The following is a 13,385-nucleotide window of genomic DNA, read 5'->3' as shown; positions in this document are numbered from 1 at the left end:
CATCGTGGGCGTTAACATAGTCATCTCCCGGTCCTCACTGAAATCAGTACTAGGCGAAACGCTGGGAGCCTAATAACCGACTGATCAGCTTCTAATTTGTAATAAGCAGCTGCTAGTCCGAGAATAACAATTTTAACATTCCAATCCCCTAGAACAGGTTCTATAGTGTAAATCATCAAGATCTTGGTAATATTAGATCTCCCGGTCGGCTATTATTAAACCACCGGGAGATGAAAACACATATCCTGTCCAGCCCCAGTGCCTGTGTCCAGACTGTCCAAGGTGACCCCTAAAACTCTAGGGAAATCTAACTTGTAAACCTCTAAAAGAGAGACCAAATTTTGATGAGGTATAAATAAACGATAAAGTGTCTAACCTTTCTTCTGAGTTTTTGCTACATCCCGTAGAATAAAGTCAGCACTTACCTCATCTTCTGCCTGACAGTTAAGGCAGTTCCCATGTTTGAGAGGTCCTCTCCCTCACATGGACCTGTAAATAAATGAAAGTCCTGAGTAATATCCCTCAGATTTTCTTGGTAAGGGCAGCATAAATTATATGGGAGGCGCAGTGAGAATTATGTCCCACAAGTTCCCATTGCTCTAAAGCCACCAAAGCTCTACTGAAGAGACTGATATGGACTATGGCTACACCCTAGAACAAAGCATCACAATCTTGTACTACTTTAAAAATAAACTCTTGATTGAAGAACCTTTTCTAACACCTCACTTTACCACTTCCTATCACTAAACGTAGGCAAAGAGAATGACTGGAGTGGGAGGGAGGGAGGAGCTATTTTCCCCAATTCACTTTTGTAATGTTTCCAAAAAACTTGCTGTATACATGACACATAAGGAGTAATATATAAAAAACCTGACTCAAGGTATATATATATATATATATATATATATATATATATATATATATATATAGAGAGAGAGAGAGAGAGAGAGAGAGAGAGAGAGAGAAGATAAACAAGGGGCGCCAACATAGTGTGAATCGTTAAAACAACAAATATAAAAGTGATGTGCAAAAAACGACTCACAAGGAAAGTGGCACCTTAAATGAATAAGGTGCGATAAAGCAGGCTGACATTCAAATTCCAGCAGTCAGTACGCTGGAGGTCTCACCCAGAGTCTAGAAAGTAGCACCCATGTTTTTTAGGGCCAATGGCCGGACTAGGTGAGCTGCAAGCTGATAGGTGTTCTCCTGCTGCACTCACGTCACCGAGACTTTTCTCCAAAACTGTCAGTGTCAGTGTATGAAAGGTTCCGTGGTAAAAGTCCTGTTTCAAAAACAAATGGATCGTGGAAAGAAGCAAAAATACCGGGTCGTGGTATAAAACAAACAGTATTTATTTTGCAACGCGTTTCTCAGTCTATTCCAGACCGTTTCATCAGGCATGATGAATGGACACTTATTTTTTACATCACAGCATTTTTTGGGACATTGATAAGTACTTTTTATATATTTTACTCATCGCCACAAATATCATTGTTTATCTGTGATATCTGATTATTTCAATGTATCACTAATATTATACACAAATTGTCCTGAGCACTTGTTTTACTCACAATTTATTTTCGTCATTATTATTAATTTTTCACACATACCAAACACTGTGCTGTTTATATTTTTTTATTTATGCATACGGGTACAAACCCAATCAAAGTGTTAGGTCCTACTTTGATAACCTGTGTTTCAAGCGCATCCTCTTAAGTTTTTTCCTCCTCAGGAATTTCTTTTTATATATACACATAAATCAAGCTTATTTAAAAGTGCCTTCTATAGCTGAGAGTGTCTCAAAGAAAAAATAAAAATCATACTTACCATAAGACACCCATCCATATACAGCAGACAGTCAAACCAGTACTAAAGAATATCAGCAGAGGTAATGGGAGCAGAGTATAATGTTGATCTGTAAAGGGAGGCAGAAGATGAATCCCTGTATGAAAAGAATTCCAAGAGTGTGAGTGGACAAGATACAATGTAGCGTATCATGTCCGCTGCACATCGATAAATGCCGACAGCATATGCTGTTGGCATTTATCATTGCACAAGCAGTTCACCAGAACTGTTTGTGCAATACCACCACCTGCAGATTCGCGGCCGCTAGCAGGGGGTGTCAATCAACCCGATTGTATTCGATCGGTTTGATTTCTCTCCGCCGCCTCAGAGCAGGCGGACAAGTTATGGAGCATTCGGAGCTTGATAATTTGGCCCCATAGTCTCAACAGGCAGTACTCCTTTCACTTCATAGTCTCAACAGGCAGTACTCCTTTCACTTCCCTCAGACAAACATAGTACTCAGAGAGGAACTGGGCTTCAATATGCTTAGAAGCACCTTTCACTGAAGAATCAAGCACATCATGTTTCACTCCCTTCAAAAGGAGGCAAAGATTTTAAACTGAGGTATGTGTGAGGTCTATTTATAGGCATTTGAGGTTTGGGACACTTTGCCTTCTCCTGGTAGGAATGTATATCCCATCAGTAACAGCTCGTGGACTTTCGCCACCTATATAAAAAAATGGTAATAGTAATCATAACAATAATAATAATATAAATTAAATTTAAAATGTCTTAAAACAAGATGCTGTATCTGAATCATGAAAGTTTAATTTTGACTTCCCTAAACAGAAACATACTTAACACTAATAAGTTGTGCTGAACAGGCCATAGCAACCACTGATCTATAAAACGCTGTGCAAATATAAAACAAAGTTTATCCACTTAAAGTTTTTATCTTTAAAAGGAATAACTCTATGTTCCGATAAACTGGGAAGTAGTAGTGGTTTGTTGTACACACTACATGGTATAAATACAATGGAATACAAGGTATAAAACCTGGAAGAAATATAAAACACCTGACAGTGCCTTAAACATTCTTCAAAAATCGAGCTACAAACTAAGGATGGAACTTTTTTAAATGCAATAATACTACTATAAACACGGATACCTAGATTACAAGTTTTGCGTTTGGGTTTTAACGCTGAAAAAATGGTAATTTCAGCGTTAAAACAGCACCGCAGCCATTACGAGTCTTGTCGGTATAGCTGTACAGCAAGCCTTTTAGCCTATAACTCAACCTCATTCCTGCACTCGTAAAAATTACGTTTTTTTCATGGGACTTCCATAGCGCAACCATTACGAGTTTTGCGGTGAGGCTAAAAAAAACTTGCGTTCCAGCCTATACCAACAAGATCCGTTTCACAATCTGAGAGCAGTAGTTATGAGTTTTACACTACAAAACTGTTACATAAAACTCATAAATAAAGTGTTGCAAAGTACACTGAACACCCATAAACTACCTATTAACCCCTAAACCGAGGCCCTCCGGCATAGCAAATACTATATTAAAGTTATTAACCCCTAATCTGCCACTCCCGACATCGCCGCCACTAATAAAATGTATTAACCCCTATTCCGCCGCTCCCCGACATCGTCACCACTATAATAAAGTTATTAACCCCTAAACCGCCGTCCTCCCAGATCGCAAACACTATTTAAATATTATTAACCCCTAATCTGCCGTCCGCCCACATCGCCCTCACTATACTAAAGCTATTAAGCCCTACACTGCCGCCACTATAATAAACCTATTAACCTCTAAACTGAAAGCCCCCACATCGCAATAAACTAATTTAAACTAGTAACCCCTAAACCTAACGCTCCCCTAACTTTATATTAAAATTACAATTTCCCTATCTTAAATTAAATGCATTCCTATTGGCTGATTTGATTTTAGAAATTCAAATCAGCCAATAGGATGAGAGCTACTGAAATCCTGTTGGTTGTTCAAAACAGCCAATAGGATGAGAGCTACTGAAATTCTATTGGCTGATTTGAACTCGCTCTGCGCCGCCGTGATTAAGATCCTTCAAGCAGGACTTAAGCAACTGTAAGTGGATCTTCGTGGGTTAGTGTTAGGATTTGTTAAACTTTTTTGGGTGTTTTTTGTTTATTTTTTTAGTTTAGGGTTTGGGCTTTTCTTAAAAGAGCTAAATGCCCTTTTCAGGGCAATGCAAAATAGCTAAATGCCCTTTTAAGGACAATGCTCATACAAATGCCCTTTTCAGGGCAATGGGTAGATTAGGTTTTTTTAGATAGATTTTTTTTATTTTGTGGGTTTGTGGGGGTTGGAGGCTTGTAATGTTAGTGGGTCTTTGTATTTTTTTTCATGTAAGAGCTGTTTAACTTAGGACAATGCCCTACAAAAGGCCCTTTAGGTTTTATATTTTGGGGTATTTTTTATTTTTTAAATGGGTATTAGATTAAAAATAATTGTTATTATTTTGGATAATTCATTTGTTATTTTTTTCATTTTGGGGTGGGCTTTTCTTTTTAGAATAGCCATTTTTTATTTTTAATAGGCAGCAAAAGGGCAATGGGTAGATTAGGTTTTACTTTATTTTTATTTTGTGGGTTTGGGGGGTGGGGGTTTGTATACTGTTAGGGGGTGTTCGTTTTTCTTTTGAAGAAAAAGAGCTGATATCTTTAGGGCAATGCCCTACAAAAGGCCCTTTTAAGGGCCCTTGGTAGTTTATTATAGATCAGGGTTTTTTATTTTGGGATGGGTTAATTTATTTTTTTAAAAGGGTATTCGAATAGGAATAATTTTTATTGTTTTGGATAATTTCGTTTGTTATTTTTTGTAATGGTAAGTTTTTTTATTTTTTGTAATGTTAGGTTTTAGTGTAAGGCAGCTTAGGCGATGTCGGGGGCGGCAGATTAGGGGTGTTTGGACATGGGGTTTATGTTAGGGTGTTAGGTTTAAACATATCTATTATTTCCCCCCATAGACATCAATGGGGCTGCGTTACTGAGCTTTTCATTCCGCGATCGCAGGTGTTAGGTTTTTTCCTCACCTGCTATCCCCATTGATGTCTATGGGGAAAGTGTGCACGAGTATGTCAAATCAGCGCTTGTATTTTGTGCGGTGTGGAGCTCAGCGCAATCATATTGCACGCACAAGGCAGCTGTTTCAAAACTTGTAATGGCTGCGCTATAGAAGGTGAAATAACGTTCGTTAAATCCCCTATAGCACGCATAACTCGTAATCTACCTGTGAGATAGTAAAATAAAATGATAAATCGTATATATAAATAAAAGTCTGCAAAATACTTTCATTATTTATTTAGTCCCCTTTTCCTGTAATTCCAGTCTGAAATTGTGAGCTTTTCAGTTCTTGTTATAAATGGAAGTGCAGAACACTGTTATATTCCACACAGCCATTGGCTGAACAATCTAGTGACTTATTTATAACTGTTCCGAATTAGCCATAGCAGAGGAGGTTACCTAATTTACAACATGGCAGATCCCATTATTTTATAGACACTAAATCTTTACACTTATTGTGTTAATATTTAAACAACTAATGAAACATTTAAAAAAAAAAACATAATTTATGTAAGAACTTACCTGATAAATTCATTTCTTTCATATTAGCAAGAGTCCATGAGCTAGTGACGTATGGGATATACATTCCTACCAGGAGGGGCAAAGTTTCCCAAACCTCAAAATGCCTATAAATACACCCCTCACCACACCCACAATTCAGTTTAACGAATAGCCAAGAAGTGGGTGATAAGAAAGTAGCGAAAGCATCAAAAAATAAGGAATTGGAATAATTGTGCTTTATACAAAAAAATCATAACCACCACAAAAAGGGTGGGTCTCATGGACTCTTGCTAATATGAAAGAAATGAATTTATCAGGTAAGTTCTTACATAAATTATGTTTTCTTTCATGTAATTAGCAAGAGTCCATGAGCTAGTGACGTATGGGATAGCATATACCCAAGATGTGGAACTTCCACGCAAGAGTCACTAGAGAGGGAGGGATAAAATAAAGACAGCCAATTCCGCTGAAAAAATAATCCACATCCAAATCAAAAGTTTTAATCTTATAATGAAAAAAACTGAAATTATAAGCAGAAGAATCAAACTGAAACAGTTGCCTGAAGTACTTTTCTACCAAAAACTGCTTCAGAAGAAGAAAAAACATCAAAATGGTACAATTTAGTAAAAGTATGCAAAGAAGACCAAGTTGCTGCTTTGCAAATTTGATCAACAGAATCTTCATTCCTAAAAGCCCAGGAAGTAGAAACTGACCTAGTAGAATGAGCCGTAATCCTTTGAGGCGGGGACTTACCCGACTCTACATAAGCATGATGAATCAAGGACTTTAACCAAGATGCCAAGGAAATAGCAGAAGCCTTCTGACCTTTCCTGGAACCAGAAAAGATAACAAATAGACTAGAAGTCTTTCTAAAACCTTTAGTAGCTTCAACATAATATTTTAACGCTCTTACTACATCCAAAGAATGTAAAGATTTCTCCATAGAATTCTTAGGATTAGGACACAATGAAGGGACAACAATCTCTCTACTAATGTTGTTAGAATTCACAACCTTAGGTAAAAATTTAAATGAAGTCTGCAATACTGCCTTATCCTGATGAAAAATCAGAAAAGGAGATTCCCAAGAAAGAACAGATAACTCAGAAACTCTTCTAGCAGAAGAGATGGCCAAAAGGAACAGAACTTTCCAAGAAAGTAATTTAATATCCAGAGAATGCATAGGTTCAAACGGAGGAGCCTGTAAAGCCCTCAGAACCAAATTAAGACTCCAAGGAGGAGAAATTGACTTAATGACAGGTTTGATACGAACCAAAGCCTGTACAAAACAATGAATATCAGGAAGATTAGCAATCTTTCTGTAAAAAAAGAACAGAAAGAGCAGAGATTTGTCCTTTCAAAGAACTTGCAGACAAACCTTTATCCAAACCATCCTGAAGAAACTGTAAAATTCTAGGAATTCTAAAAGAATGCCAGGAGAATTTATGAGAAGAACACCAAGAAATGTAAGTCTTCCAGACTCGATAATAAATCTTCCTAGACACAGATTTACGAGCCTGTAACATAGTATTAATTACTGAGTCAGAGAAACCTCTATGACTAAGAATCAAGCGTTCAATTTCCATACCTTCAAATTTAATGATTTGAGATCCTGATGGAAAAATGGGCCTTGAGATAGAAGGTCCGGTCTTATCGGAAGTGTCCAAGGTTGGCAACTGGCCATCCGAATGAGATCCGCATACCAAAACCTGTGAGGCCATGCTGGAGCCACCAGCAGTACAAACGAACGTTCCATTAGAATTTTGGAAATCACTTTTGGAAGAAGAACTAGAGGCGGAAAGATATAGGCAGGATGATAATTCCAAGGAAGCGACAACGCGTCCACTGCTTCCGCCTGAGGATCCCTGGATCTGGACAGATACCTGGGAAGTTTCTTGTTTAGATGAGAGGCCATTAGATCTATTTCTGGAAGTCCCCAGATTTGAACAATCTGAAGAAATACCTCTGGGTGAAGAGACCATTCGCCCGGATGTAACGTCTGGTGACTGAGATAATCCGCTTCCCAATTGTCTACACCTGGGATGTGAACCGCAGAAATTAGACAGGAGCTGGATTCCGCCCATACAAGTATCCGAGATACTTCTTTCATAGCTTGAGGACTGTGAGTCCCACCTTGATGATTGACATACGCCACGATTGTGACATTGTCTGTCTGAAAACAAATGAACGATTCTCTCTTCAGAAGAGGCCAGAACTGAAGAGCTCTGAAAATCGCACGGAGTTCCAAAATGTTGATTGGTAATCTCGCCTCCTGAGATTCCCAAACCCCCTGCGCTGTCAGAGATCCCCATACAGCTCCCCAACCTGAAAGACTCGCATCTGTTGAGATTACAGTCCAGGTTGGACGAACGAAAGAGGCCCCTTGAATTAGACGATGGTGATTCAACCACCAAGTCAGAGAAGATCGAACATTGGGATTTAAGGATATTATTTGTGATATCTTTGTATAATCCCTGCACCACTGGTTCAGCATACAAAGCTGTAGAGAATTTCCATGCACAAAGCTACCGAAGGGAACGACTGAGACTGAAGGTTTCGACAAGCTGAAACCAACTTCAGACGTCTCTTTTCTGTTAAAGACAAAGTCATGGACACTGAATCTATTAGAAAGCCCAAAAAGGTTACCTTTGTCTGAGGAATCAATGAACTCTTTGGTAAATTGATCCTCCAACCATGTTTTTGAAGAAACGACACAAGTTGATTCGTATGAGATTCTGCAGAATGTAAAGACTGAGCAAGTACCAAGATATCGTCCAAATAAGGAAATACTGCAATACCCTGTTCTCTGATTACAGAGAGAAGGGCACCGAGAACCTTTGAAAAGATCCTTGGAGCTGTTGCTAGGCCAAACGGAAGGGCAACAAACTGGTAATGCTTGTCTAGAAAAGAGAATCTCAGGAACTGATAGTGATCTGGATGAATTGAAATATGAAGATATGCATCTTGTAAATCTATTGTAGACATATAATGCCCTTGCTGAACAAAAGGCAGAATAGTCCTTATAGTCACCATTTTGAATGTTGGTACCCTTACATAACGATTCAATATTTTTAGATCCAGAACTGGTCTGAAGGAATTCTCCTTCTTTGGTACAATGAATAGATTTGAGTAAAACCCCAGACCCCGTTCCAGAACTGGAACTGGCATAATTACCCCAGCCAACTCTAGGTCTGAAACACATTTCAGAAATGCCTGAGCCTTCACTGGGTTTACTGGAATGCAAGAGAGAAAAAATCTTCTCACAGCTGGCCTTACCTTGAAACCTATTCTGTACCCTTGTGAAACAATGTTCTGAATCCAAAGACTGTGAATCGAATTTATCCAAATATTTTTGAAAAATCGTAACCTGCCCCCTACCAGCTGTGCTGGAATGAGGGCCGCACCTTCATGTGGACTTGGGAGCTGGTTTTGACTTTCTAAAAGGCTTGGATTTATTCCAGACTGGAGAAGGCTTCCAAACGGAAACCGTTCCTTTAGGGGAAGGGTCAGGCTTCTGTTCCTTATTCTGACGAAAGGAACGAAAACGATTTGCAGCCCTGTATTTACCTTTAGATTTTTTGTCCTGAGGCAAAAAGGTTCCTTTCCCCCCAGTAACAGTTGAAATAATAGAATCCAACTGTGAACCAAATAATTTATTACCTTGGAAAGAAAGAGAAAGCAAAGTTGACTTAGAAGTCATATCTGCATTCCAAGATTTAAGCCATAAAGCTCTTCTAGCTAAAATAGCTAAAGACATATACCTGACATCAATTCCAATGATATCAAAAATGGCATCACAAATAAAGTTATTAGCATGTTGAAGAAGTTTAACAATGCTATAAGCATTATGGTCTGACACTTGTTGCGCTAAAGCCTCCAACCAGAAAGTAGAAGCTGCAGCAACATCAGCCAAAGAAATAGCAGGCCTAAGAAGATTACCTGAACATAAATAAGCTCTCCTTAGAAAGGATTCAAGCTTCCTATCTAAAGGATCCTTAAAGGAAGTACTATCCGCCGTAGGAATAGTAGTAGATTTAGCAAGAGTAGAGATAGCCCCATCAACTTTAGGGATTTTGTCCCAAAACTCTAATCTATCAGATGGCACAGGGTACAATTTCTTAAACATTGGAGAAGGAGTAAATGAAGTACCCAGACTATTCCATTCCCTAGAAATTACTTCTGAAATAGCATCAGGAACTGGAAAAACTTCTGGAATAACTACATGAGGTTTGAAAAACGAATTTAAACGCTTAGTAGATTTAGTATCAAGAGGACTAGACTCCTCCATATCTAATGCAATTAACACTTCTTTAAGTAAAGAACGAATAAACTCCATCTTAAATAAATATGAAGATTTATCAGTATCAATATCTGAGGCAGAATCTTCAGAACCAGATAGATCCTCATCAGAAACAGATAAGTCAGAATGATGGCGGTCACTTAAAAATTCATCTGAAATATGAGAAGTTTTAAAAGACCTTTTATGTTTACTGGAAGGAGGAATAACAGACAGAGCCTTCCTAATATATTTAGAAACAAAATCTTTTATATTAACAGGGACATCCTGAACATTAGATGTTGAAGGAACAACAACAGGTAATGGATTATTACTAATGGAAACACAATCTGCATTAGAAAGTTTATCATGACAGTTATCACAAACTACAGCCAGAGGAACAGTTACCAAAAGTTTACAACAGATGCACTTAACTTTGGTAGAACCAGCAGCAGGCAGAGTCTTTCCAGAAGTAGATTCTGATCCAGGGTCAGGTGTAGACATTTTGCAATATGTAATAGAAAAAGCAACATATAAAGCAAAATTATCAAATTCCTTAAATGAAAGTTTCAGGAATGGGAAAAAATGCCAAATGAACAAGCCTCTAGCAACCAGAAGCAATGAAAAATGAGACTGAAATAATGTGAAAAAAAGGTGGAGACAAGAATGACGCCCACATTTTTTGGCGCCAAGAATGACACCCACATTATTGGTGCCAAGTACAACGCCCATATTTTTTGGCGCCAAGTATGACGCCACATCCTGTGACGCCGACCCACATTTTTGGCGCAAAAAAACGTCTGAACACAAATACGTCAAAAAAAGATGCAACCACGAACAAACTTCCGGCGTCAATTAGGGCGCCGGAAATGACAAAAATTTTTGCGCAAAAAAAGTCTGCGCCAAGAATGACGCAATAAATTGTAGCATTTTCAGCCCCCGCGAGCCTAACAGCCCACAGGAAAAAAAGTAAATTGAAAAAATTTTTAAGGTAAGAAAAATATTTATTCATATGCATTATCCCAAATAATGAAACTGACTGTCTGAAATAAGGAATACTGATTATCCTGAATCATGGCAAATATAAGTTTAAAGACATATATTTAGAACTTTACATATAAAGTGCCCAACCATAGCTTTGAGTGTCATAAAAAAATAAGACTTACTTACCCTAAGACACTCATCTACATATAGTAGATAGCCAAACCAGTACTGAAACGAGAATCAGTAGAGGTAATGGTATATAAGAGTATATCGTCGATCTGAAAACAGAGAACCTATGAAATAGATCCCCTAGAGGAAGACCATTGTATTCAAATAGGCAATACTCTCTTCACGTCCCTCTGACATTCACTGCACTCTGAGAGGAAAACCGGGCTCCAGCCTGCTGCGAAGCGCATATCAACGTAGAATCTAGCACAAACTTACTTCACCACCTCCATGGGAGGCAAAGTTTGTAAAAACTGAATTGTGGGTGTGGTGAGGGGTGTATTTATAGGCATTTTGAGGTTTGGGAAACTTTGCCCCTCCTGGTAGGAATGTATATCCCATACGTCACTAGCTCATGGACTCTTGCTAATTACATGAAAGAAAATACATCCACGTTATTCTCAGACTAATCTTTTCTTTGAATGCAGCATTTGATCTAGCATTTATTTAGTGTTTAATGTCCCTTTAAGCAAGTTCATGCTTAATTTGTTGAATTAACATGTAAAAAGGCACTAAGCCCTTTCTCTGCCCCACCCTCACAAACTTACTGAGTACCTCTTCCTTCTACAAATTCAAATCACATTTTTCCTTTTTTCCATCAACAAATCAATATGCGTTCCCGTCTTCCACAACTCTATCGAAACTGTATACATCTACCAACCTTCTTCATCCTAGCTAGTCCTAGCCTTACAATACATACCCAATTAGTTGAATAATGCAGCTCTTACATACTTCAAGTAACCCCCCCAACTTCCTACTTTTGCCAATATCATTCCTTTTGAAATAAATGCATCAGAACTCAGTTTCTTAAACCAATACACCCAGTCTAATTCTAAATTGAGTATTTTGATCTAATTCATCACCTTGTTTCACAAATGAATACAATCTTCCTACCTCTATCACTTTAAAAGCCTCCAACTAATATACTTTTTATTTTAACAATATACCACCCCTCTTGCCAAGACTTCCCCATAATCTATTCTGTTAAAAATACTTCTGACACATACCTTCCACATTAAAGAGATTACTGGAATCCCATGTCCGCTCAGAGGGAGCCTGGGTGATTGGTAACAAATAGGATCTATAACCCTTTAGCAGACAAGCCATAAAACGCAAGAATGAAGCCCGTATATCCAACTCCAGCTGTGTACGCCGTCCATAAATCAGATCATAATCTTTCAGAAGGAATTCCAAAGAAGCCTCCTCCATCGGTTTGTTATACACTAAGCAGAGGAAGACACAAATAGTCATCATTCTCTAATCGAATTTAAAACTATGAGAGATAACAAACTCAAATATGGTAAATGCAAACATGAAGTCTACTTTATGTGCAATGACACCAAATATAGATAAAATTTAATGTGAAAGTATTTTAAATTCTTATATCAACAGCAGATTACGGTTAACATTTTCTAACAATATATACAATTGTTCTATTCATCAATTAATCCATTCAGTACTGGTCCTGTATCTCCAACATTAGAATTATGTCTAAAAATCTGGGGGGGGGGGGGGAGGTTTTGCAAAGCAATGTTACCGCTTTACACTCAAAGATACTACATTGCTTTAAATTTGTTAGTTGAGATTTGAATACAGTCTGGCATCCTATAAAAGATACATGGATATTTTAAGCAAATGTAATGTATTCTTTGTTCAAAGCTAAACCTCGGAAGGCTCATATGCTAATTTCTAAGCCCCTGAAGGCCGCCTCTTATCTCAGTGCAATTTGACAGTTTTGGACAGCTAGGCAGCACTAGTTCATGTGTGCCATACAGATAACATTGTGCTTACTCCCATTTAGTTACCTAGGAGTCAGCACTAAAATGCATGTGTCAACATAATTGAAATAAGGGGGCAGTCTGCAGAGGCTTAGATACAAGGTAATTACAGAGGTAAAAGTATATTAATATAACCATGCTGGTTATACAAAACTGGGGAAAAGGTAACAAAATGATTACCTATCTTTTTAAACAATATAAATTCTGTGGCAAGACCAATTACCATGACACTCACTCGTTCAGGGTAATTGATATGCTCTGCTCTAGCACAAATGGTTGTGCAGGGGCAGGTGCAGCATTGCACAACAAAACCTCTTGTACAATGTTAAATTTCGCCATGAGATGCAGCATCACAAATGGCAATTGCAGGCAGACAGGTCCACTACTTGTGAATCTGTCCGCCTGCAAGGATGATAAATGTTGTCTTTAGTATTCCTTTCAATGCAAACTGTGATGGCTTTTTTTTGTGTTAGATATCTATACTTCTCTAATACCAGTAATTTATCCAGCCTCTTAAATCATTGCTCAAACATACTGTAGGTATTTGCACTAATTTCTTAAACTAATTTTTACTTTTGCTGCTATAGACTGCTAAAGACACATGCACGCTCTTAAGCTCCTATCAGCTTACCTAGGTTTACTCTAAACAAAGGATATCAAGAGAACAAAACAAACTTGACAATAAACGTAATTTGGAAAGTTGTATAAAACTGCATGCTCAGTCTGAATGA

At 38.0% G+C, this 13,385-nt stretch overlaps 1 protein-coding gene across 2 annotated transcripts in view; it reads right to left on the bottom strand.

Annotated features, from left to right (window-relative positions):
• DENND4B (DENN domain containing 4B) overlaps positions 1 to 13,385 on the bottom strand; it is a 497,540-nt gene that overhangs the window by 442,551 nt on the left and 41,604 nt on the right. For both annotated transcript variants that reach the window (XM_053704155.1, XM_053704162.1), the window contains exon 13: positions 11,884 to 12,099. In XM_053704155.1, coding sequence (XP_053560130.1) covers positions 11,884 to 12,099 — 216 coding nt within the window. The remainder of the gene's footprint in view (positions 1 to 11,883; positions 12,100 to 13,385) is intronic.

This window comes from Bombina bombina, chromosome 1 (assembly GCF_027579735.1).
Source record: "Bombina bombina isolate aBomBom1 chromosome 1, aBomBom1.pri, whole genome shotgun sequence".
NCBI classification, from domain to species: domain Eukaryota; kingdom Metazoa; phylum Chordata; class Amphibia; order Anura; family Bombinatoridae; genus Bombina; species Bombina bombina.
Note: the sequence above shows the minus strand (reverse complement) of the source record. Positions and strands in the feature narration are given on the sequence as shown.